Source organism: Pseudochaenichthys georgianus, unplaced genomic scaffold (assembly GCF_902827115.2).
Source record: "Pseudochaenichthys georgianus unplaced genomic scaffold, fPseGeo1.2 scaffold_1120_arrow_ctg1, whole genome shotgun sequence".
Taxonomy (NCBI): domain Eukaryota; kingdom Metazoa; phylum Chordata; class Actinopteri; order Perciformes; family Channichthyidae; genus Pseudochaenichthys; species Pseudochaenichthys georgianus.
The window spans coordinates 1-27,085 of record NW_027262071.1 but is presented as its reverse complement, the minus strand read 5'-3'; the positions used below and the strand labels follow the sequence as shown (position 1 = coordinate 27,085).

Here is a 27,085-nt window from a genome sequence, read left to right as displayed (position 1 = left end):
ACTAGTTACAAAAGGTACGGAATTACACGCAGACAGGATAACTGAATGGGCAGCCAGGAGGATGTACTACCACTGATGTAGAAAACAATCTGGCGGTGAGTTGCTGGGAGACTGGAGTAGATAAGCTGTGTCCTGATTAGATGATGAGGGACAGCTGAGTCAGACGGCCAGGTGAGAGCAATCAGGCTGCTGCCTGCAAGGGAAACTACACCCTCTCCACACACAGGGGAACAAACAGGAACACAGTTTGGACCGTGACACCCTCCCCCCTCCCACAGCCATGTTTCTCCACAGTGGAGTAATTAGCAGCCTGACCTGCGTGCCACTGACATTTGGCTCTGATAGGATTACACCACCAACGGGCGTTCAATCAGACGGACGGGAACAGTAGCTGCTGATACTGTGAAGCAAATCTTAATTTGTCATAGTAGGAAACAAACATGAATCACTTATAACATGTTATATGTCACACTTGTCATGACCTACTTGGAGACTTGAACAGAACAGAGCCAACATGCATAAAAAGGACAGGAAAAAGTTAAATTTTTAAGAAATAGTATTGTCAAGATAAATCTGTTTAATGACAGTTAAAAAAAACTGCAAATATTCAAATATTTCAAGGAACATTTCAAAAATACAATTTGATTAAAATAATAAAGAAATGAGCCTAATATCCATAAAGCAGAATTCTCACATTGCATGTGAACAGCTTCACAGCCATGCTCCCAGGCATGCACACCATAATTATCCTTAAAGTGCAATTATCTCAGTATCATGATGTTTAAAACGAACGTTTAGTCTCTTGGTTAATTCTGCATACAGTATGCTTAAAAATTATATTTGAACAGATAACAGTTTTTCTTTGTGTTTTTTAATTAAGGTTCCCCGACACAACCTTATTATAAACGAGAGAAATATGGTTTGCAATCTGTGGATTCATTATAATGTGTGTTCACCTGCAATTTAATATTAATAATTGTTTGCACAAAAATGTGTTTGTCAGTAAAACTTAGGCAATAAAGATGACTGTGACATCCGTTAGTAATAACATTTTTGTATGATCTCCTGTCTTGTGTTCGCAGTACAAGCCTGTGGCATTCGCAGTACGTTGCAACTTCTCTTACACGCCAGCAGATGACGACAACGCTCCCGTACCGGGCCATGCCGTCACCTTCGAGGTCAGAGACTTCCTCCATGTCAAAGAGGTTTGAGACACACACACAGCATTATCTATTCACATAAAGATGGGATGTAATGGAGACAAATAATGCAAAAACTACAATGTTGAATGCATTTCTTAACATAAACAAAGGACAAATAAACGAAAGCCTGGCTTTAAATTCTCATTATTTTTTGTCTTTTTAATGATCAGAAATTTAACAACGAGTGGTGGATCGGCCGGCCGGTGAAGGAGGATGGTGTGGTGGGCTTCATCCCCAGTCCAGTCAACCTGGAGACCATCCTCATCAGAAGAGAAGTCCAAGCGAGAAAAGCTGCAAAGGCCTTAGCCAAGTATGTTATACTTGTTTCAATACAACAAACCAGCACATAAGTCCATGCTGCCGTGTGCTGATTTATCTTGTAATCCTTATTATAATCTTTATTGGTCCAGCATACGTACAAGAGATACACAGAGGATCACAAGACATTCCCTTGTATGGGGTCTGTGGGACCCGTTTTCATTATTTAGCTAAAGAAAAATGATATGATAAATGATTTTTTCAAACTCACACTCAATGGCCTTGGCTCATTTTCTGTGAAGAACATATAACATATAGACCCCCCCCCCCCTCCTACACATTTACATTACATACAGGCTGTTCCACTGGACCCGGGGCTAACAACATAAAAAATAAAAATTGGGTTGAACTAAGTGTATTATAATGGGCAAAGTTAGGTATTAACTAGGAGCACTCTTCACATTATCAGCTTGAGCATGCATATGCTCCATTAATGTGCTAGTATTGTGTGTTCAACAGTCCTGCAGTAATGTGTGCAGCACACGGATTCAAGTGGGGCTGCGCTGAAGGTTGCTGAACTTTGACCGATGGCTGTTGGCTGCAGCTTGTGATTCAATGCATTTTAATGTAACAAAGATATCTTAAACATCTTTTATCTTGCAGCTTAATCCCCTGACAAGGCACAATCGCTACAAAGCCATAAATAACCTGTCAGTCTTCTCACTCCCCTACACAGCACGCATGTTCATGTGCATGCGCTCTCACACATATACACATCTGTCCCTAGCTGTGTGTGTGTGTGTGTGTGTGTGTGTGTGTGGTGTGTGTGTTGTGTGTTTGTGTGTGTGTGTGTGTGTGTGTGTGTGTGTGTGTGTGTGTGTGTGTGGTGTGTGTGTGTGTGGTGTGTGTGTGTGTGTGTGTGTGTGAGATACTTTTGTGTTACTACCCTGCCATTCCCGCACAAGGTTTGCAACAGTTGTTGATCAATTCAAGCACTGACACCTGTCTGCTCACATTCCCGCATTATGTCTAGCGGGAACCAATCTTAATTTTTTCACACTCTATCCCAGCTGCAAATTTGGGGCGGGACCATAGACTGTATATATAGGGCGGGACACAAGAAATAAAGCTTCGCCAGTTTGGGTCCTTATCACAACTGATCAAGATGGCCAAAAGATTCTCTGTTCAGAGGGCCTTGCAATATGATTTGGAAGAGAGAGAACATTTGATGATGATGTCGAGGAAGAGGAAGAGGTTTCAGAATGTGAGGATCCCATTTCTGAGAATTCTGAGTCTACAGTGACTTTGAAGAAGAGAATGAGATTTAGCATCAGCTAGTTACAACAAAAAGACGAGCCACAGGACCAGCCAGTCAGCGGCAATAAAACAAGTAGCACTTTAATTTATTAATGTGATCTAACAAATGTAAAATGGCAAATATTAACCATATATGCTGTTTATATTGCTTCTAATTGGGATGAAGTGAACATCTGTTGAGTATTTTAACATAAAATAGTTTGATTGTGTTGAATTGAAGCCCAAAAAGGCAGCGGGTCCACGAACACTGGCTGAGGTAACACATATCAACAAACCACATAAGGGTTAAAACTTCTGTTGATGATCTTTCTTATTATAGTTATTCAGCAATAAGTGCAACTAACCAATCAGAGCAGACTGGGCTCTGGTTTTCAGACAGAGGGTGAAAAGAGGTGCTGCAGCACAGCCAGTGTGAGAAAAATGAACACTTTTGAAACATTAAAGCACGTAAACAACGTCACAGTAGAGGCACAAAATACAAATATGAAGCTGAAAATGAGCATTTTAGGGACTAAAACGACAATGTGTAGAAGGTGTTTTCACTTCGTTAAAACAGTAGGCTGTTTTTACTCTAATCAGACTCACTACCAGCTGAAAGATGTCGACTTGACCCAGTTAGGGTGAAACTCATTTAGAGGATCGTGGATATTTTGCTTCGGGAGCAACTATGCGTGCTGCATCACTTCAAGGGATTCACCCTCGAATAATTTCATTGCGTATGCACACATTTCTTTATTGCCAAGATAAAGACTGCTCTTTTTTTACCAAGAAAGAAACATCAAGGTTTTGACTCTAAATAAGAAGGCTTTGTTTTTCTCTGTCTTTAGTGAGAGACATCTGAGCTGATTCAAAACTTTTCTTATTCCAGCCAAAGCAGCGTCTCAAGTTGCTCAAGATTTGAACTCAAAAAAATATACACCTCCATTAGCTGCTTAGCATATATTACCATGGAGATCTAGGCCTGCTAAAAAGAGAACAGCAGCTTCGGATGACCGGAAAGCCGGAGTTTTCCCTGAATTTAGCCGGCTAAGCGAAAATCCTGCTTCGCAGTATACCCCCCTGGTTTAGGTTGCAGGCTAAGAGCTCAACTCAGTGAAAGCACCGCCTGCTGACCAATCAGAGCTCAGTGTGCGGAGTTTAAAGCGATCAAGTCATATTACAGGAGAAAGGAAATACAGAAAAACTGCCGTCGCAGGAAAGACGGCCGGCAAAAATCACAGACTGTGTGAACGTGAACATGAATAGAATATCACCTCCATCTTCAGAGCAATCTGATTATTATAACATTAGCGTTAAGAAAGCTTACTTAAATATCGGCCACAACATAAGTAAACCGGATCAGAGTACATTAAGTACAGTCCGCGGCATATCACTTCATATAATCTATATCTCCTTATCTGAGTCAGCTGAGCCGTATCTGGCCGTGCAACACTCACAGTGTCACATACTGTAGCAGAAGTATTATTTAAGCAACACATAGTTGACGAAACACTCGAGACAAATGTAATTGAAGTCAGATCGTGTTTTAGACGGGGCAGTGATATCATAAACCTGTTAATGTACGCATTCAACACTTTTTCTTTTTCCAGCTGTATATTCACCTTGCAGGTGCTATGTGGCTTTTATCCTGGATAAAGTGTTTAAGTCATGGATGTTTAAAGTTTAACTTCTCATTTTTGACTAGTATTAAAGTTCACTTTTCATTCAGGAAGTATGACGCTGCGCTGTAGTACGCTCTCCATGTTTGTGATTGGTCGAATGCTCCAAATACCACCCCTTTCATGTGAACGCGCACCTAACTAGATAGGACACGGCTGGCTTGAGCGATCCACTTGATAACCAGCGTCGTAGTACAGTTTAGCGAGAGCGCGTATGTTTTGGATTAGGCCAACCTGCTAACTCAAACATATCCAGGTTAGGTTGAACCAGGTTCGTAGTATAGGCCCCTGGAAGCTGCAAACAGTTTCTCTGCTTCCTGCTGTAGCTCGAAAGAAATGTGACAAGTTGTAGAAGTTACACAACGTGACTCATAAAAGCAAATGTTTTTTACATTTCTGTTTGTGTATGCCACGTACATCATGTAATTGCTAATGCTAATTATTTGTATATTGAGGAGACACAGTTGAAGAGACAAAGCTGCAGTCTGCTCTCTCAGACTTCACTAACTGTATCTGTTGTTCTCTGATAACTGTACTGCTGTTCTGCTCTGTGAACCTTAATTATACACAACTAAAGCGTTTACTTTCAGCACTCCAGAAAATATGCATATGAAGATATTAACGGCATACACTGCATCGTGACATCCTGAATCAACACCTCCCTAAATTCAGTTGTAGAGGGAATCCAAACGCCAAACTTGCCTTGAGTCTGCACTTGGCTCCAAACAAAGGTTCTGACGTATACAAATAAAAAGGATCATAAATGTTTAGGTTACAACCGCCCAAAAAGCGGACTATAAATACCAAAGAAAATACTGAAAGGTTAATAAAGAAAGCTTATTCTGACAAAAATGAGTGAAACCGAAATACAAAAGGCAAATTAAAGTAAGATATTTTAGTCAATCAAATTCATTATTTTTTACAAATTGTGTATGAAGTTTTTTACCTATAATAATACCTTAAAATAATCAGGAACCAGGTTCATTAATAATAATAATAATATAATAATACATGAGACTTATATAGCTCTTTTCTAAAACTTAAAGATGCTTTGACAGAGAATAAAAACAACAAAAAACAAAGAAAAAAGACAAAAAGATAAACAAAGACAGAAAGAGGTGGGGGGGCGGTCAGTGTTTGAATGCAGTGTTGAACAGGTGGGTTTTGAGTGATGTTTTGAATGCGGTGAGGGAGGAAGAGTCTCTGATGGGTTGGGGTAGTGAGTTCCAGAGGGTGGGAGCAGCAACGGAGAAGGCTCTGTTGCCCCAGGACTTGAGGTTGGTCCGGATTGGGGGGGGGGGGGGGGACAGGAGGTTGGCATCAGCAGAGCGGAGGGAGCGGGTGGGAGTGTGTCTGTGGAGGAGGTCAGTAATTTAGGATAGGGCCAGATTATGGAGTGCTTTGTATGTCATCAGGAGGATTTTGTACTTATTAAAGTAATTTGCAAGTGTGAATATGACATTGCCAATGGTACATACAGTACGTAAGTATTTTTAAAGTATTGTGGCAATTTAACAACGTTTTAGGAAGTAGAAAACTATTTAAGATTAGCAAAATATTGAGTTTGACTCACTGGGACTCTCTAAGGACTCGCTGTGATGTTAAAATGCAGCAGACGGAGCCGACGGTCGGCCACCAGAGAGAGGATTCAAATGATCATATCTTCCCTTCTAAAAGGGTTAAATTAATAATCTTTTTCTCAAAGCAAGGTTACATCTGTGAGTTGGATGTAGAAGTGTCAGAATCAATATTATGTTTTTATTTTAAAGTAAATTCAGATTGAACACAGTAAAAAATGTAAATTATTTTGTGCGTCCAAAAAAAAAAAATTCTTATAGTGAAAACCACCCTTGAATTGGATGGTAGACTAAAAGCTTTAGGAATCCAAACTACAACAATAATAAGTACCTTGTATCAAGATTGATGCAAAACAAGTGAAATTTGACCTTTTTAGAGAGATGTAGCAACAACAAAAAACACTTCTGGGGTCATTTGGGTGGATTTTCCACATCTCTGGCCCCCCTTGCTCGATTTTGCTGATTGACATCTCTTTCTAACCGTCAGAGCCAATGGAATCGAGGGGAACTCCCACATACTCCTTATTTGGTAATGTGTGTGTGTGAGCCTGACGCATAGCCAAAACCGGAAGCTGCAATAACTCTGGTGGCTACCATTAGCAGCTAACTTTTACACTCCGATTTTTACATAAAAATGGAATTATGGATTATAAATAATTATTTCAGTTCCACAGAACATTATCACCTATGGATTAACCAATTCAGCCGCGTTTTTTCTCGTTTTAATGCCATTGAACAAGTCTTTTGATCAGATTGACAGCTACGGTGAGACGATCTCCCGTAAAAGCTCCGTAAAGGTACGTGTTGTGATGTCTGAGTTTGCTTCCCCTGTCGCGAGTTCGGATCACTTAGTGATGATACTATATACCTAAATAATCTGTGGAACCTCAGCTTTAATCGGATATCTTGTATGTGCAGCTACGATAAGTAATAAGGGTATCTTTTATCTTGAGTTTGTTAGAAATTAAAATCAATGTTTTGATAGCATAATGTACCTTAAACATACCGTCAGTTTAAATGCTGTTTTATACTGAAAAACCAGAAGTTCTTGTGCACAACCAGTTGTTAAGCTTTTATTCTGAAAATCCTTCATCTCCGGTTAGCATTTAGCTTGAGGCTAATATACCATTTACAATAGAGGTGAATTTAGCAGCGAGATGATATGATGTTGCACACCGAAACCTACTGATTTTAACACTACAACTATAGACGAGAGATATTATTGTTGAATATTAAATGAAGGTACAGTTTATTTTAATACGTTATTGTTTACAGATGTGGGGAGCATGTGACAACATCCGGAAACCTAACTGCCGTGAAGTATTTCCTGTATTTTTGGAGTATTGATTTCAGCGTTTAGAATGTGTTAAATGAAAAGTCATGAAAGAGTTAAGGAGGAGAAAAGGCGTGTTTAGATATTGAATGTACAATGTCTGTATCCTCTGATATGCGTAACAAACGGACATTGAAACGGTGGAGAGCCGGCCCGCGGGGAAGAGCCAGCAGAGGATATAGAAACAACGGGACCTGAGGGGTTCGGCCTCTTTCTTCACCTGCCAGAGATACAGCTGCTTTTCTGTCGAACAATATTCTGTTTGTGAACATAACCGCGCCTTTATTTTTAATTAAAGTACCAATTTGAAACAATCTCAGAGACTCCATTTAGTCTCCTTTTTAAGCTTCTCTCCTGGACGCGAGGATAACCAACACAGATAACAAGTTCTGTGCTCAGGGGTCATTTAGATGCTTCTTATGAGACTTGTGTTTTGTTTTGGTAAAAATTGTTTATATCGTCAGTTAGCTGAGATTCTTCCCGTTAATCTGGTATAGGTTCTTAAATATTAAGATGCCCTGAGACACAGTGTCGCTTTGGGGGCTTAAAGCTTAACAGGGAAGCATTTAATCAGTGTTTGCGTCCTACAGCCGTACATTCAGAGGTCTTCACAGGAACAAAATGTGGAAACAATCCAAAGACAACTGTGGAAAACCTACTGTGCCGACCAGCTCCACATTGAGGATAATGAGACACGATACAAAACGCAATGGACAGATAATACCGATGCATGAAACAGCATGGTGCTCTATCAATTAATAAACCAGAGGAACAATTATAATGTCATAAGGCAGAATGTCAAGTCATTAAAAAAAATTTTTTAAATGGTTTTTCACGCTTCACAGACTATTTTTGCAAAAAAACATCATGTAAATAATAAACCAAACGTCATTTCTTTTATATATAAAACTTTAAAATACCTTAATATATGTATAATGTATTTAAGCTGTGATGCCCAATGACGTGCATTTAGGGCAATTTCTGTGGTTTCAGACAGAGGGGAGTGCTATAGGCTGTTTTAACAGTTGAATAATGTTTTCTGTGCCGCTTTGGCGGAGCTTTGTCAAGTCTGAGAAAATGTAACTCAACGGATCCATTTGGACACAATTGGCTCTGGATTGGAGATTTTGAATTAAAAAACTTGCATTTTTCCTGCTTGAAGTGCGGTCTGAAAGATATACCAGTAAGGGAGGGTCTAGAAATGCTTTTCAGGTGCATTATGGGAGGTGTAGGCTCCTGTGTTTTTGAAGCGTGACGGATACTACTGCAGTGAATAAAATAAAGACATCCTAGTCTCTGCTGCATCAATATCACGTTTCCTGAATCAAGTCCCTAAGCTTTATGGATTTGCAGTACCAATTTTTCCAAATCTAAATAAAGTCATAACACACACTGATCAAATCAATGCACAGATTTAATTTCACTAATTGTCATTCCTCTCTCTCTGCTGCAGGGAGAGCGTCAGGACTCAGACCTCCACGAGGAAAGAAACGCCCAGGTGCAGCTGGAAAAGGCCAAGGTACTTCCTATCAGTTGCATCATGGGAACCCACCTCCGTACTCAAAGACTTACTATTTAGAGCGGCAGCTTTCAAGGACATTGTTAAATCACAGACAGGAAACACATTCTTCAGGACATAATATTAGCGGAACAATATTATTCTATGAAAATGAGTCATTGCAGTGTTCATCCTCATCCTTTATTTACTGGATGCCTGGGTGGGAATGCTAATAAGGTATATTGATTATTGCTGATTCAGTTCAAAGGAACACTTTTGAGCCAAATGCTCTCTAGCATTTTAGCAACATCATTTATTTCCAGAGTCTAATACAGTTACATTTATGAAAATTAACATGTGATAAATGCTTTTTCATTTCGCAACTATGATGATAAACGAGGACAATAATCTGTAATCCTGTGTGCAAGGGAGGTGACGGTAGCACTACATCTAATGGACTGCTCTGTGTTCTAGCACAGATGTATTTGGATTATCTCACATATTTTTAAGTTTTTAAAGTTGCCTTTTTTATGTAACATTATGATAATATTTAGGATTCCTTAATTTGGTACGGTTAAGTGTGATGCAAGGATTTGAGAACTGTTAATCTGTGCAGTAGAAATGTTTTCCTTCTTCTTTCTCATCGCATTATTCATCTTGAAAATACTTTATTTAGAAAACCCCTTAGGGGGGCATGGCCTGCAGGTTAGGAACCGGAACAGTATGAAGTGGCAGTAATAGTGATGTTTCAAACATTTATTTTTGATTCACCTGTAAAATTAAAATTAAAATAAAATGTTGCTTGCTGGCATAAGAAAATGTTTATAGTCCCGTGCACTGGCTAAAGCTGTTGTTTCGATTCACCAATGGGTTATTTTCCACTTTCTTTTCTGTGTAGGTAATGAAAATTAAGGTAATTCCCCAAATAAATTAAAATATCCGATCCTATATCAAACTCTTCCTATATCAAACTCTTCACCTGCTAATACACGTCCCATTGAATTAAATCCTCCCCACAATTAAATGCACTCCAACTGGTGAGAGCAATCAGGCTGCTGCCTGCAAGGGAAAACACACCCTCTCCACACACAGGGGAACAAACAGGAACACAGTTTGGACCGTGACAGTACCCCCCCCTCAACGGGAGCCTCCAGGCGAACCGCCAGGCTTATCTGGGTGGTCTCTGTGAAAGTCCCGAATGAGAGAGGGACCTAGAATGAGCTTGCGGGACACCCAGCTCCTCTCCTCAGGACCATAACCCTCCCAATCGACCAACTGGTACTACGGACCCCGGCGACGAATGTCCAACAGCCGTCGGACCGTGTAGGCCGGGTGGTCATCAATAACAAGGGTGGGTGGAGGGGAGATGGCTGGAGGGCCCAAAGGGCTGGACAACACTGGTTTCAACTGGGACACATGAAAGGTTGGGTGAATTCTCATGGAGGGAGGCAGCTTGAGTCTAACAGCAGATGGATTGATTATGCGCTCGATCACATAGGGGCCAATGAAGCGTGGTTTCAACTTCTTAGACTCAGCTTGTACAGAAATATTTTTTGAAGAAAGCCAAACTTTCTGACCTGGTTGGAACTGGGGAGCTGCGGTCCGGTGGCGGTTTGCAATATGTCGATTGCGTTCATCGGAGCGGAGAAGGGCAGAGCGGGCATCCTTCCAAATCCTCCGACAACGACGGAGATGGGCTTGGACAGACGGAACTGCGATCTCGTCCTCTTGGGCTGGGAACAAAGGGGGTTGATATCCAAGAGAACATTCAAATGGGGACATACCGGTGGCAGCACTAGACAGTGAGTTATGAGCGTATTCAATCCAGGGCAGATGTAAGCTCCAGGAGGTGGGATTCCGGAAGGTGACACAGCGAAGTGCAGCTCCAAGGTCCTGATTGGCTCTTTCGGCCTGCCCGTTAGTCTGAGGATGATAGCCTGAGGAGAGACTGACAGATGCTCCAAGTGCTCGACAGAATGCTTTCCATACCTGAGATATGAACTGTGGCCCTCGGTCGGAAACAATGTCTGTCGGAATGCCATGAAGCCGGACCACATGATTGACTAAGAGGTCAGCAGTTCCAGAGGCTGTGGGGAGTTTAGGAAGAGGCACAAAATGAACCGCTTTGGAAAAGCGATCAACAATAGTGAGAATAGTCGTGTTACCCTGTGAAACCGGGAGGCCGGTAACAAAATCTAGGCCGATGTGACTCCAGGGACGACTAGGGACTGGGAGAGGCTGTAGTAGACCGATAGGAGCCTGGTGTGAAGACTTGCTACGGGCGCAAACAGTGCAGGCCAGCACAAAGGCTCGAGAGTCCGCTTCCATAGAAGGCCACCAGAAGTGTCGTCTCAGGAGGGATAGGGTCCGACTCACACCCGGGTGGCAGGCAAAGCGGGAAGCATGGTTCCATAGGAGAACCTGTGAGCGGACAGAGTCAGGTACAAACAAACGGTTATCTGGACCATCTCCTGGATCTGGATGGTCTCTCTGTGCCTTCCTCACTGAGTTCTCAATCTCCCATGTTACAGCGCCCACCACTCTGGTAGCGGGGATTATGGTGTCAGGAGCTATGGGATCCTGATCCACTGCAAACTGCCGGGACAATGCGTCAGGTTTAAGGTTTTTAGAACCAGGTCGGTAGGTAAGGGTGAAGTTGAACCTCCCAAAAAACAATGCCCAGCGTGCCTGACGGGAGTTTAGTCGTTTGGCAGTTTGTATGTAGACCAGGTTCCTGTGGTCTGTCCACACAATGAATGGATGTTCAGAGCCTTCCAGCCAGTGCCTCCATTCTTCCAGCGCAAGCAAGCAGCTCCCTGTTGCCAACATCATAGTTGCGCTCAGGGGTTGTCAGTCGTCGGGAAAAAAAAGCACAAGGGTGAAGCTTTTGGTCGGAGACTGAGCGTTGTGATAGAACAGCCCCCACACCGGTGTTGGATGCATCAACCTCAACAATGAACTGAAGAGATGGGTCAGGGTTCGTAAGAATAGGGGCCGAGGTGAAACGTCTCTTCAGCTCAGAGAAGGCAGCCTCAGCCTGAGTAGTCCACGAGAAGGGGATTGCTGGGGAGGTGAGTTGGTTGAGAGGACCGGCAACACGACTGTAGTCTCTGATGAACCGGCGATAGAAATTTGCAAAGCCCAAAAAACGTTGGAGCTGCTTCCTGGTGGAAGGTTTGGGCCATTGGGCCACTGCTTTTACCTTCTCTGGGTCTGTTCTCAGCTGACCTTGCTCAATGATGTAGCCTAGGAAATCCAATCCACATGAAATTTGCATTTCTCTACTTTGACAAACAGCTTGTTCTCGAGGAGCCTTTGTAGAACCTGCTGCACATGTTGGGTGTGTTCCTCCATGGTCTGTGAGAATATCAGGATATCATCAAGATACACAAATACTGAACGGTTCAGGAAGTCACGGAGGACATCGTTCACAAGAGCCTGGAAGACAGCTGGGGCATTGGTGAGTCCAAAGGGCATCACTAGATACTCGAAATGGCCTAGTGGGGTGTTGAACGCCGTCTTCCACTCGTCTCCTTGACGTATGCGGACCAGGTGGTAAGCATTCCTGAGGTCGAGTTTCGAGAAAATGGTGGCCTTCTGTAGGGGTTCGAAGGCTGAATTGATGAGGGGCAGTGGATACTTGTTCTTGATGGTGATGTTGTTAAGGCCTCGGTAGTCAATGCAGGGGCGTAGGGAGCAGTCCTTCTTGGATACAAAGAAGAGCCTGCTCCGACGGGGGAAGAAGAGGGTCTTATGAATGCCAGCAGCCAGTGAGTCTTTGATGTATGTCTCCATGGCCTCACGCTCAGTTCGGGACAAGTTAAACAGGCGACTGGATGGGAGAGATTGCCCCAGGAAGAAGATCTATTGTGCAGTCGTAAGGGCGATGAGGGGGCAGAGAAAGAGCTCGCTGTTTGCTGAAAACCTCTCAGGCTATGATAAACCGGAGGGACAGCGGACAAGTTGAGTGGCTCCTGCTGCACTGGGGGAATACCGACCTCTTGCTGGGGGAATTGCAGACCGCAGGCATGAAGAGTGACAAAAGGAACTCCAACTCCTTACTTGATTCTCCGACCAGTCCATGTGGGGGGTTGTGCAGTTTAACCATGGCTGGCCCAGAACTAGGGGTGTGTGAGGGGAGGACATGACGTGGAACTGAATCATTTCATGGTGATTACCAGACAGGACGAGATGTAGGGGTTCGGTGACATGGGTAACGCGTGCCAGGAGCTTCCCATTCAGACCTCGAGCATTGAGAGGAGCTGTCAGAGGTTGAGTGGAGATGCCGGCTGAGGCAACCAGTTGGAGTCCACTAGGGCAGGCAGAGAGAGAGACTGTTGATTTAACAGCAGTGTGGCTTCAAGTGGCTTGCGGGTCTGGGGGTTGAGGAAGAAACAGCTTTGCTCACCAGTATCCCACCTTTACTGGCGAGCACCCTCTTTTGGGCGCTGGGGGCATGTGTCCACGAGATGACCGGAGTGAGCACAGTAGACACAAAGTACTTCTCTTATTCTCCGGAGACGTTCTTGGGAAGTGAGTCGGGCTCTGCCTAGCTGCATCGGTTCCTCTGAAGACAGGAGAGGAGAAAAGACTTCAGATGGAGCAACAGGACTTGGGAAAGTCTCCGACCTGAATCTTGCGAGAGGAGACGAGACAGGGCGAGAGGGGAGTGACCCAGGAGATCGGCTGGCTCTTTCCCTACGGCGCTCCCTAAGGCGGTTATCCAGTCTTATGGCTAGGGAGACCAACTCATCCAAGTTAGTTGATTCGTCCCTCACTGCTAACTCATCTTTAACAGAATCAGTTAGCCCGGTTTGAAAAAACCCTTGAGCGCTGTGTCATTCCACCCGCCTCTGCAGCTAAGGTCCTAAATTCCACTGAGTATTCGGCTACACTACGTGAGCCCTGTCGCAGTGAGAGGAGGCGTTTAGTAGCATCCCTACCGCTGACGGGGTGGTGGAAAACTTTCTTCATTTCTTCTGTAAACTCTGGATAAGAATAACAAAGGTTGGACTGACTCTCCCATACAGCTGATGCCCAGGCCAGGGCACTACCTGTAAGTAAACCTATCATATAACAAATCTTAGCTCTGTCATTAGCATACGTAGACGGCTGCTGCTCAAACACAGAGAACACTGCATTAAGAAAGATGTACATGTCCCTAAGGCACCTGCGTACCGCTCTGGAGTGGGAATGTTTGGCTCACGTGAAGGGAGAGCGGGCTGGGCTGGAAACTGTGCCAACTCTTGTGGGGGAGCTGGATCCTCAGGAGCAGGCGGAGCAAGATGAGTGGAAACCAGGTTGAGGTGATGTCCCATCTGTGCTACGTTGGCGGCTAGTGATGAGAGGTTATCCATAACCTCTCTGAGCATCTGGTCATGCCGGCCCACGAGGATGCCTTGGTTGGAGAGAGCCTCACAAATTGGGTCCGGGCCTGCTGGGTCCATGGTGGCCAGATTGTTCTGTTAGGATTATGTTTTAAACAGGACCCAGGCGCAGGCAAGGACTGAAGATGTTTAAATAGTTTATTGCTTCGGAGACTCAGGCAGGTTTGGTGATATGGAGGTCCGGAGTGGAGGTAGGCAGTGAGAGGCTGGACTGATTACAAGGCAGGCAGGTATGATGCAGGAAGAAGCAGGCAGGTTGGCTTGGAAGCTCTGGTGGACGATGGCCGAGGGATTGCACTGGAAACACAAGAGAAACTAGTTACAAAAGGTACGGAATTACACGCAGACAGGATAACTGAATGGGCAGCCAGGAGGATGTACTACCACTGATGTAGAAAACAATCTGGCGGTGAGTTGCTGGGAGACTGGAGTAGATAAGCTGTGTCCTGATTAGATGATGAGGGACAGCTGAGTCAGACGGCCAGGTGAGAGCAATCAGGCTGCTGCCTGCAAGGGAAACTACACCCTCTCCACACACAGGGGAACAAACAGGAACACAGTTTGGACCGTGACACCCTCCCCCTCCCACAGCCATGTTTCTCCACAGTGGAGTAATTAGCAGCCTGACCTGCGTGCCACTGACATTTGGCTCTGATAGGATTACACCACCAACGGGCGTTCAATCAGACGGACGGGAACAGTAGCTGCTGATACTGTGAAGCAAATCTTAATTTGTCATAGTAGGAAACAACATGAATCACTTATAACATGTTATATGTCACACTTGTCATGACCTACTTGGAGACTTGAACAGAACAGAGCCAACATGCATAAAAAGGACAGGAAAAAGTTAAATTTTTAAGAAATAGTATTGTCAAGATAAATCTGTTTAATGACAGTTAAAAAAAAACTGCAAATATTCAAATATTTCAAGGAACATTTCAAAAATACAATTTGATTAAAATAATAAAGAAATGAGCCTAATATCCATAAAGCAGAATTCTCACATTGCATGTGAACAGCTTCACAGCCATGCTCCCAGGCATGCACACCATAATTATCCTTAAAGTGCAATTATCTCAGTATCATGATGTTTAAAACGAACGTTTAGTCTCTTGGTTAATTCTGCATACAGTATGCTTAAAAATTATATTTGAACAGATAACAGTTTTTCTTTGTGTTTTTTAATTAAGGTTCCCCGACACAACCTTATTATAAACGAGAGAAATATGGTTTGCAATCTGTAGGATTCATTATAATGTGTGTTCACCTGCAATTTAATATTAATAATTGTTTGCACAAAAATGTGTTTGTCAGTAAAACTTAGGCAATAAAGATGACTGTGACATCCGTTAGTAATAACATTTTTGTATGATCTCCTGTCTTGTGTTCGCAGTACAAGCCTGTGGCATTCGCAGTACGTTGCAACTTCTCTTACACGCCAGCAGATGACGACAACGCTCCCGTACCGGGCCATGCCGTCACCTTCGAGGTCAGAGACTTCCTCCATGTCAAAGAGGTTTGAGACACACACACAGCATTATCTATTCACATAAAGATGGGATGTAATGGAGACAAATAATGCAAAAACTACAATGTTGAATGCATTTCTTAACATAAACAAAGGACAAATAAACGAAAGCCTGGCTTTAAATTCTCATTATTTTTTGTCTTTTTAATGATCAGAAATTTAACAACGAGTGGTGGATCGGCCGGCCGGTGAAGGAGGATGGTGTGGTGGGCTTCATCCCCAGTCCAGTCAACCTGGAGACCATCCTCATCAGAAGAGAAGTCCAAGCGAGAAAAGCTGCAAAGGCCTTAGCCAAGTATGTTATACTTGTTTCAATACAACAAACCAGCACATAAGTCCATGCTGCCGTGTGCTGATTTATCTTGTAATCCTTATTATAATCTTTATTGGTCCAGCATACGTACAAGAGATACACAGAGGATCACAAGACATTCCCTTGTATGGGGTCTGTGGGACCCGTTTTCATTATTTAGCTAAAGAAAAATGATATGATAAATGATTTTTTCAAACTCACACTCAATGGCCTTGGCTCATTTTCTGTGAAGAACATATAACATATAGACCCCCCCCCCCCCTCCTACACATTTACATTACATACAGGCTGTTCCACTGGACCCGGGGCTAACAACATAAAAAATAAAAATTGGGTTGAACTAAGTGTATTATAATGGGCAAAGTTAGGTATTAACTAGGAGCACTCTTCACATTATCAGCTTGAGCATGCATATGCTCCATTAATGTGCTAGTATTGTGTGTTCAACAGTCCTGCAGTAATGTGTGCAGCACACGGATTCAAGTGGGGCTGCGCTGAAGGTTGCTGAACTTTGACCGATGGCTGTTGGCTGCAGCTTGTGATTCAATGCATTTTAATGTAACAAAGATATCTTAAACATCTTTTATCTTGCAGCTTAATCCCCTGACAAGGCACAATCGCTACAAGCCATAAATAACCTGTCAGTCTTCTCACTCCCCTACACAGCACGCATGTTCATGTGCATGCGCTCTCACACATATACACATCTGTCCCTAGCTGTGTGTGTGTGTGTGTGTGTGTGTGTGTGTGTGTGTGTGTGTGTGTGTGTGTGTGTGTGTGTGTGTGTGTGTGTGTGTGTGTGTGTGTGTGTGTGTGTGTGTGTGTGTGTGTGTGTGTGTGTGTGTGTGTGTGTGTGTGTGTGAGATACTTTTGTGTTACTACCCCTGCCATTCCCGCACAAGGTTGCAACATTGTTGATCAATTCAAGCACTGACACCTGTCTGCTCACATTCCCGCATTATGTCTAGCGGGAACCAATCTTAATTTTTTTCACACTCTATCCCAGCTGCAAATTTGGGGCGGGACCATAGACTGTATATATAGGGCGGGACACAAGAAATAAAGCTTCGCCAGTTTGGGTCCTTATCACAACTGATCAAGATGGCCAAAAGATTCTCTGTTCAGAGGGCCTTGCAAATGATTTTGGAAGAGAGAGAACCATTTGATGATGATGTCGAGGAAGAGGAAGAGGTTTCAGAATGTGAGGATCCCATTTCTGAGAATTCTGAGTCTGACAGTGACTTTGAAGAAGAGAATGAGATTTAGCATCAGCTAGTTACAACAAAAAGACGAGCCACAGGACCAGCCAGTCAGCGGGCAATAAAACAAGTAGCACTTTAATTTATTAATGTGATCTAACAAATGTAAAATGGCAAATATTAACCATATATGCTGTTTATATTGCTTCTAATTGGGATGAAGTGAACATCTGTTGAGTATTTTAACATAAAATAGTTTGATTGTGTTGAATTGAAGCCCAAAAAGGCAGCGGGTCCACGAACACTGGCTGAGTAACACATATCAACAAACCACATAAGGGTTAAAACTTCTGTTGATGATCTTTCTTATTATAGTTATTCAGCAATAAGTGCAACTAACCAATCAGAGCAGACTGGGCTCTGGTTTCAGACAGAGGGTGAAAAGAGGTGCTGCAGCACAGCCAGTGTGAGAAAAATGAACACTTTTTGAACATTAAAGCACGTAAACACGTCACAGTAGAGGCACAAAATACAAATATGAAGCTGAAAATGAGCATTTTAGGGACTAAAACGACAATGTGTAGAAGGTGTTTTCACTTCGTTAAAACAGTAGGCTGTTTTTACTCTAATCAGACTCACTACCAGCTGAAAGATGTCGACTTGACCCAGTTAGGGTGAAACTCATTTAGAGGATCGTGGATATTTTGCTTCGGGAGCAACTATGCGTGCTGCATCACTTCAAGGGATTCACCCTCGAATAATTTCATTGCGTATGCACACATTTCTTTATTGCCAAGATAAAGACTGCTCTTTTTTTACCAAGAAAGAAACATCAAGGTTTTGACTCTAAATAAGAAGGCTTTGTTTTTCTCTGTCTTTAGTGAGAGACATCTGAGCTGATTCAAAACTTTTCTTATTCCAGCAAAGCAGCGTCTCAAGTTGCTCAAGATTTGAACTCAAAAAAATATACACCTCCATCACAAGGTCAGTGCTTGTGTGAAATAAAATGAAAACTATTAATAATTGTTTATTTTTGATGATTGGTGAATTCATATTAAATAACTCTCTTATGCTTTACATCAACAGCCAATCAGCAGGTGAAAAAGAAACCGGTAAGTGATTCTGCTGACATCAAACGCGCAGAAGAACATTCACATCTGAATATGAACAGCTTTTCATTTTAAAGAGTGTTATGAAACAATTAGGGGGAAAAAACATGTTGATCCTATGTTTGCAACAGCAGCATCTCACCTTCTGAATAACGGCTGAATAACAGTTCTCCAGTTTTTACTAACATTAACACGTTGGGTTTTTTTTTATTACAAGAAATATGTTTATATATGCAAATGTGGAAATATGTGTTCTTGTGTCAATACATTAAAGCTTTTCACACGGGGATTTATATATACTTGTATCACTTGGAAAATCTAAAAATACTATCTTAACTGTGTTCAAATTAAATCAATTTTTGCCATGAATTTAAAGCTGTGTAAATGGGCTATGTACTGTACATGAACGAGATTTTATGGCTCAGAGTATAAGAGAAAAACATGTTTTTCAGAGGACAGCCTTTAAAGATATGTAACGCACAGTTACCTGCATTTATGAAAACTCTACATATGAAAATGGTTAAACAAACCAACATGAAAAAGTAGAAAAGTCATATTTAAATCTGCAAATAGGTAGTATCCGAAGCAAATTGTTGATGAATTTAAGAGTCTGCCTACACAAATCGACAACGTTTAGTCAAAAAACATACACTCTTTCATTAGTGTATGTAAAATTGCCCAAGAATCTCAAAATTGACCAGTGTGTGTGTTTCTTTGTGCTCACAGGGGGAGCAGATTGCTATGTATGATGTAGTGCCTACAATGCGTCCTGTGGTTCTAATGGGGCCGTCACTGAAGGGCTTAGAGGTGAGTCTGGCTCACACACTGTCATCTTAGCTCTTAATAGGACACCTTTGAAATGTGAAGATTACAAAATGTTGTTGAGCTGATACACCTTATTGTTCGTCAGACAAATATTGATACTTTATATTGTCCTTGAGAAATTTTACTTGAAATCCTTGTGTCCTGTGTAATTCCAGGTTACAGATATGATGCAAAAAGCACTATTTGACTTTTTAAAACATCGATTTGAAGGCAGGTAAGTTATTTAATTCTTCAGTGTCACACCTTCCATGCTGTTATAAAACAGGATGAAAATCACAACTGTGTAAAAATCCCTGTTTCTCTGTCTCCAGAATTACTATTACACGAGTCACCGCAGACATCTCTCTGGCTAAAAGGTCCATCCTCAACAACCCGGGAAAAAAGGCCTTAATGGACCGGTCAAACACCCGCTCTAATTTAGGTACACAACTTTCACTCTTTTCTTTATCTCATTTTAAGATTGCAGTTTCTGTTCACAATCATTTTTTAATATACGGTACATACTATAGATGATCCTTTATTCAACGGGATGTTGTAAGACGGCAAAGATGCTCATTTGCTTTCGTGCCGAGCCTTAAGCCTGAATGTGCAGATTGAAACCATGCGCATGCACCCGTTTCAAATGTTATCGGGCCATTAAGTGAAAATAACTTACATTTTGGAGTGGGGAAAAGTCCTGTGTTTCTTTAACTCATCCATCTATGCATCCTCCCTACCCTATATGGAATTAATCGATCTTTACATATTTCACCAAACACCCTCCTTTTGTCCCGTCATAATAACAATTCCCGCTAGGAGTCACTGTGTTCTTTTCTTCCTATCTGTGAGCAACCATATGGATCAGGGGTGTCAAACTCAATTTCATTGCGGGCTACATTTGCATAAAGGTTGCACTCAAAGGGCCGGTTGTAACTATATAAATATATAATATATATATAAAATTATGTATTATATTACATTATTGCCTCTGAATTGGATTATTATCGGACAGGATAATAACTTAGTAATTAACTACGTCTGAAAGCAGAAGTCCAGGGCAAATAATTGCAAGTCTCTTCAGTGCGCATGTCACAAAACTAGATGCATGTAGTTTATGGGCAACCTGCTTCTGTAAAGCGGCATGTAACCGTATAATAAACGTATTATATTCTTTGCAAGCTCTTGCGGGGCCACACAAAATGAAGTCGCAGGCCGGATTTGGACCCTGGGCCTTGAGTTTGAGACCCCTGATTTGGATAGCTGATTATGGAGCACCCATATCTAGGACAATGAAACCACTGATTACAGCCTTTATTTGGCTGCTATCATTTGAAGCGGGTGTCTCATGTTTGAATGGCAAAAATAAATGTGCAGTCCTCAGCAGGATTGGTTAGCTTAGCAAAACAGACTGGAAACAAGGGATTGTAATAAGCCTGGCTCTTACCGAGCTGCTGCTGGCCACGCCCCTCTGGGGCGTCCTCATGCAAGCAGTGAGCTCTGTGAAGAGAAGGCTGACTCCCGGCAGAAACTCAGCTAAATGCTGCCGTGATTAAACTCCATATTATGTTCCAAGCCACATCAAGCATTATTTCTGAAACAGTATGGACCTGAAACGCTTTCTCTCGCACGGGTTTACCACAAGGACAGTACCTAGACAGTACAGTACTAGCCCACTGTATATGGGAAATAGGTTGCGGACGTGGGCTGGACGTTGCCAAGAGTTCAATTTAAAGCCAGCCCACATTTCAGTAATGACGTCAAGTGCGCAGCAAATCTATATCAGCTCCGTTGTATCCCCGTTTGTAGAGATGTGGGTAAGCAGGAAAAGAGAGAGGTTTGTATTTTCATGTCAACCCAAATATTTATGTATAAAAGACATCAAAAATTGCAATAATAGGTGACCTTTAAGCATCAGATTAGGAAAACAATTAGTAGTATTTGCTGTTTTGGCCCCACTCACTCTGTGCAGTTGGTAAGTCTCCCTTGATTACAAACTGAAAGGAGGATAAGATTTACTTGGTTTTCTCTACTTTTCTCTTTCTCATCGCTCTCTCATCCCAGATGCTGCCGGTATGTATGACTGAAAGCACTGGTAGTCCACATCTGTTTGTTTGAATACTCCACCTTCCTTTCATTACCTCATCAGCACTTTTTTCACACACTGTTCACAGGGCACTTAAAGGACTCCTCATCTGTGTTGGCCTCAGCGGTAGACTTTGTGATTTGATTAGCTGCTAGAGACTTGTGGGTCTTGTTTGTCAACTACTATTTTTTTTACAATAAATGTTCAATCTTAATATATAACTTGATAATTAATTGTTTTGGGTTTAACCTTCAACATTTAAGATTTTAGATTGTATCCTCATTACTGCATCTTTACAATATAAAATAGAGAACCAAAAATAAATCTCCACATATGTGCTTCGGCAGTAAACATGTATTTTATCATTCAAGATTACACACAATGGTATAATGTGGATGCATAAGAAAAATTTAAATATATGGTTCAATGATAGGGAAATATCTTCTGTAGGCCTACAGTACTTTCATGAGCTAATGCAAAAAGGAGCTTAATCAGGGCAATCGCTAGGGCATACTTGGATCTAACAGAAAAGGAAATAAATATTAAAGAATGGTAAAGAGATTATAATTATAAGTAAGACAATAAGATTACAATAATTAATTATAAGTGGGCAGTTTACACAGATAATCCATAAGCATAATATTGCAGAGACAAAAATCAAACCGTTAACAGCTTTCTTTAATTGTACAAATGAGCACATTTTAAAGTATGAGATGGCAGATTATTCAATGTCACTGAACTTCTGTAAATTAAGCCACTCTGTAATTGAGATGTTCAACATAGCCTGAGTTTTTTGTTATATGTTGTAGAATAATTGGTAATTCAATTATTTTAGGTACACCGTTTATGATAAATGTTAACATTGAAATTAAATGTGTGCGATTGATGGATTTCCTGGACCTCAGGTGTCAAAGTCGTGCCTTTCCTCTCTGCGATTGCAGCTCAGATCCAGGGGGAGGTGGAGCGTATCTTTGAGCTCGCCCGCAGCCTGCAGCTGGTGATTCTCGATGCAGACACAATCAACCACCCGCTCCAGGTGGCCAAGACTTCCCTAGCACCGATCCTTATCTATGTCAAGATCTCCTCACCAAAGGTAAGCTTCACCAGAGACCTGCCCTTTCTTTTAGACCAACTGTTCCTCATCCAACACATTTCAGTAAAATGTCAACCGTAAATGTTTTTCTTTCCTTTTGGGCTTAATTTCTCTCCTCCTCCTCCTCCTCCTCCTCCTCCTCCTCCTCCTCCTCCTCCTCCTCCTCCTCCTCCTCCTCTTCTGTAGGTGTTGACAAGACTGATCAAGACAAGAGGGAAGTCACAGACGAAGCATCTCAATGTTCAGATGGTGGCAGCAGACAAGCTCGCCCAGTGCCCGTCGGTGAGTGCCATCTAGTGGCCAGTGTGTTAAATGTCTTGGATTCTGTTAAGTAATACTAGCTTTTAGTATTGACTGGGTGAGTGACTGGAAAGATGGATTGTTATCAAGTAATTTAATGATGTTAGTTTTTTCAGTTGTTACACAGAACTATGCATTGCTGCATTAGGCTTTGTTTCTATAGATGAAGTTGTTAAAGTGATAACATCTGATCAGAAATTAGATGAAAACAGAGATCAAACTGAAAATACAATTTTGGTGGTTACATGGCTACCTTTTAGAACAGTGACGACCAACTGTTCTGACATTTAAGGGGGTTTTACATCTTGGTGGGAATTTAGTATTTATAATGATGATGGGAAATTATTCAACAGCTAACAGAATGATAACATTATGAAAAAACAATGTTTTGAATTAATGGTGTAGACTACATAGTCTAGAGATAAGCTTATTTAATTAATCTCATCATGAAAATGTCATTGCAAGACCTAATCACAGACGTATGTGAAATCAGACTGTGTTATTTTTAAAGCCTTGCCCGATTTCTGCTATAATGGTATTGATTTATTGATTAAAATTATACATAAAAAGTGTTGCAGGGTAGTGTTTCCTACAGTTCAAATGTTTTCTTTCCTACAGGAAATGTTTGACGTCATCTTAGATGAGAACCAGCTGACTGATGCCTGTGAGCATGTTGCTGATTATCTGGAGTCTTACTGGAGAGCCACTCATCCTCCAGAGATGGAGCCGGGCAACGCTCTGGTGTCCCAGCTGGTCGAGAACACACTGCCCACCAGTCCTTCAGCAGTACCCGCGGTACATGAAACACACACATACAAACATATAGGAAACAACTACGGGAAGAAGTTATAAGGTGTAAAATCCTTTGCAAAGATTTCATACTGTCCTCTCATCCCACTCATCCCACCCGTGCAGACAATCTGCTGAATGTGAGGAAACTGTTTGCATAGTAAATGATGAGCTCAGCAGGAATGTTACTTTATCTAGACTCCACAGTGTGCTGCATCGGCATTTGTTTTCATCTAACATTTTCATTTCATTTCTCTTCATACTTTTCCACTGGAAAGGTGAAGAAATGATATAGGTCTACCTCTGGTGAGTGAGATACCCTCAAATTCTGCTGTAGCTGAGTCTTCACCGTAGTTAAGGAGATGAGTAGCATCTTTACAAGTTAGCTTAAAATTATGTGTATTTGTTCTATAAAGATGAACACACAGTTCTGGTGTTAGCTTCACTTTAGACTAGCGTTCTCTGTTCACCCTCTCCTGTGAAAAACTATCCACCTTATTAAATCCACGGATCTGACCAGAGCGCTAGACACAATTTGCTAACTCTGCACACTAAACTGAAAGTAACATCTCCATTAAATGACACTGAACAATGTTCACCTATTTCTTTTGATATTTATGATGTAAAAGTAACACTTTTTATTTTTTCTCTTTAAAAACTCTCAGGCATTATAGTTTGTTTTCTGCTTACAGCTTGAATGAACATTACACAACGATATTTTTCCCAGACACCTTGAGATTATAATCAAATGCTGAAACAATGGTTACCATTTTAGTCACATTACAACAGCTCTGCTACTGGGTTAGTAGAACAGATGCAGAGAAGCCTGAGGAAGCAAATGTGTCTGTTCCCATGAGTAAGTGGAGCAAAGTCCCATAATCAGCATTATCATCCAAAAATATCCAAATTGGCTCTGCTGTGATACAGTCTATTATGTGATTGTGAAAGTAGGCGCTTTAGGGCCAGCTGCTTTGTGTGTGGACATATTTTCTGTGTTTGAAATTGCATCCTTATTTATACTAAGTACAAATTAATACTGGAAAATACAGGAACATATTTAAGTGGAAGAGGCAATGTTGATTCAAATGTATGATAAACTATTATAATTCAACAGTAGCTCTTACTCGCAATGGCTATTACTGTAATTGTATACTCATACAGACACGTATGTACAGTAGTATGAAACACGTTAGTATGTGATTTTAAACACAGGCATTGTGTTTGGCGAGTATTTTTTTTAAGTTATAGCTAGATTACTTCATAAGTGCTATATGCACGTATGTGACATATCATTGCATTTTCTTGTTGCAGGATGGGCACAAAAACAAGAAGGCAGCTGCCGCCAAGAGGAAAGGTTCCCGTGAGAACCATCTAGACCAGGAGCAACCCTCAGCCCCAGCCCAGGAGCAGAAAGCTGAGGAAGGCCAAAGAGAGGAGGAAGAGCGGCTTCTGAGGAATGAACCAAAGAGAGCCCAGCACACCCACCGCCATCACAACCACCACCACCGCCGGATAGAGCATCACAGCCACGGCCAGCACAACCAAACATCCAGTGGGACTGAAGTACGGTCAAGCAGGGAGTACAGCCAGAGGCCTCCCCGAAGGCACCTGCCCGTGGAGAGGGAGGAGGAAGCGGAGGATGTGGTGGAGGAGGACAAGGAGGCAACACGCTATAATCACAGAGGCCATAACCACCACCATCACAACAGCAACCACCATCACCACTCACAACAACCACACCGTGGAAACAGCCAGCCACACGTCAGAGAAGACTATGAGCAGGAGCACAATGAACGCAACTGTCAGCACAGGCGTCACCAGGATATTTCTCACCGGACACAACACACAGATCACTATCCTGCACACAATCATCACAACTACCACGGCAAAGACAGAGACATGGACAGAGATAGAGACAGAGATAGAGACAGAGAAAGACACAAGGACAGGGAGAGAGACAGAGATAGGGATGGTGGTAGAGATAGAGACAGAGAGGCACGGCAATTTCACAGAGACTCCTATATACACTAGTGACTGTTGTTTCTCCTGTGGCTTGGTGCATGGTTTTATGCTGCTCAAGTTATAATGCACTAATGGCCTGGGCAGGGTGTTCTTCTTCATATCATTTGACATTTTAAATTGTTCTTATTTTTACCCTCTGCCACTCACTCACACATTTTGTCCTTCTTTCTTTTTTCTATAGCAAAATTCATACTGTCACTCGGTCTTAATTTCATCTTATTCATATGGCGCTATCTCTGTGTATTTAAGCACAAACATTTGACAAGATAAATACAAAGGTCCTGCAACATTTTCCAATGTTCACGCAAAAAGCCAAGAATAATCAAGGTTGCAGTAATTTTATTGTATCCATTATGTCAAGATCACAAGTAAATGTTCTTGTTATCTTGGGCTTGTTTTAAAGTGATAACACAATAAATACTCTTGAGTTTCTATTAGTTACACCAAACTAAAATGAATTCAATCTAATATACAAGTCCTGCAATAAATCCAACTTTGATGAGGTTATATAGTTCAGTGTGTATTAAACAGGGATAGGTTAGCCTAACCCTTTCTTAACTCGACAAAAAATATACCTGTTAAGATTTTAAGGTATATTTACCTTTAAAAATAAACTTTTCACAAGTTTACCTAGCCAAAATGACATTACCTGATGTTCACCTCACAAAAGTAGATATGAGAAGATGTTACCTTGGCATCTGACAAATTGTGATGTCGATATTTGACACTAAATTGTTAATGGATAGATCAATGGATAGAACAATAGATCAAAAGTGAGCGGCAGATTCATCCTATCTGGAAAAAAGCTATCGGGAGAAAACATCTCTTAAATACAGTAACTTGTGATTTGAGATGAACAGGAAGAAATTATGGAAATTAATCAATAAGTGTTCTCGGTTTCTGTACACTGAACACATTTATAACTGTTGTTTCTATAAACTAAGGCTGCGGCCACACGAGGACGAATTCGGTCGTTTGCGTTACTGTTTAGTGTCATATAGACCGGTCGGCCACACGAGGACGACCGAATACGGCACTAAACGACTGAGGAAACGATAACGGGTCCCAAGGTGGATAGAAAGGCATACGCAACTCTCTGGGGGGTCAAACGGCTCCGTGTGTACGCCCTATCCGAACATTTTCAGATCACTGATAGTGATTGCGCAATAGCCCCGCCTCTCCCCACCTCTTCTGCTCACCTCCGCTTACCCCGCGCCATTGCTGAAGTGTTTCGCCACCAACAACAACAACAACAACAATGGCGGATCGCAGAGTTGCTATCGTGCTCCGGACGCTATTGACCATGCTACAGTTGTTTGTGCAACATCTACAGCAATAATGATGAGGCAATAGCCCCGCCTCTCCCCACCTCTGCTGCTCACCCCCACGTCAAAGTAAACTGCACCCTGAATTCAGATTATTTATCTTTCTCTCGCGAGTGAAGTCTAATCTGACAGGACAGAGACACGCAGCTCTGCTCACCTGCAGCTCCTCCCGCTGCAGCAAAACACACACTTCAAGTCAGATCATCACCCTTAGCTATTTTAATTACCTCTCAAACTACCTAAACTAGTTATAAATATGTTTATTTTTACAGTCGGCCGGGTCACTA

The 27,085-nt window shown here is 42.0% G+C and overlaps 2 protein-coding genes across 2 annotated transcripts in view; both read left to right on the top strand.

Annotated features, from left to right (window-relative positions):
* Window positions 1-8,924, top strand: part of LOC117440676 (voltage-dependent L-type calcium channel subunit beta-2-like) — a gene marked incomplete at its 5' end in the record, with an annotated part of 14,670 nt that extends 5,746 nt beyond the window's left edge. Inside the window, 3 exons of the mRNA XM_071202075.1 lie at window positions 1,083-1,205; window positions 1,373-1,516; window positions 8,799-8,924. Coding sequence (XP_071058176.1) covers window positions 1,083-1,205; window positions 1,373-1,516; window positions 8,799-8,924 — 393 coding nt within the window. The remainder of the gene's footprint in view (window positions 1-1,082; window positions 1,206-1,372; window positions 1,517-8,798) is intronic.
* On the top strand, window positions 8,803-27,073 carry LOC117440675 (voltage-dependent L-type calcium channel subunit beta-2-like). The gene is made up of 12 exons (XM_071202074.1): window positions 8,803-8,864; window positions 15,627-15,722; window positions 15,917-16,056; window positions 18,196-18,257; window positions 18,360-18,385; window positions 19,109-19,189; window positions 19,363-19,421; window positions 19,519-19,628; window positions 22,211-22,362; window positions 22,549-22,644; window positions 23,281-23,457; window positions 24,763-27,073. The coding sequence occupies exons 6-12, from the start codon at window positions 19,124-19,126 to the stop codon at window positions 25,480-25,482; spliced, it is 1,380 nt and encodes a 459-aa protein (XP_071058175.1). The 5' UTR covers window positions 8,803-8,864; window positions 15,627-15,722; window positions 15,917-16,056; window positions 18,196-18,257; window positions 18,360-18,385; window positions 19,109-19,123; the 3' UTR covers window positions 25,483-27,073.
* The last annotated feature ends 12 nt before the right edge of the window (window positions 27,074-27,085 follow it).

Bases quoted from the DNA above. Each gene is read 5' to 3' on its own strand.
- LOC117440675 (XM_071202074.1), top strand. From the start codon at position 19,124: ATGTATGATGTAGTGCCTACAATGCGTCCTGTGGTTCTAATGGGGCCG. The intron at 19,190-19,362 runs GTGAGTCTGGCT...GTGTAATTCCAG, and splicing joins CGTCACTGAAGGGCTTAGAG to GTTACAGATATGATGCAAAA. The intron at 23,458-24,762 runs GTACATGAAACA...TTCTTGTTGCAG, and splicing joins GTCCTTCAGCAGTACCCGCG to GATGGGCACAAAAACAAGAA.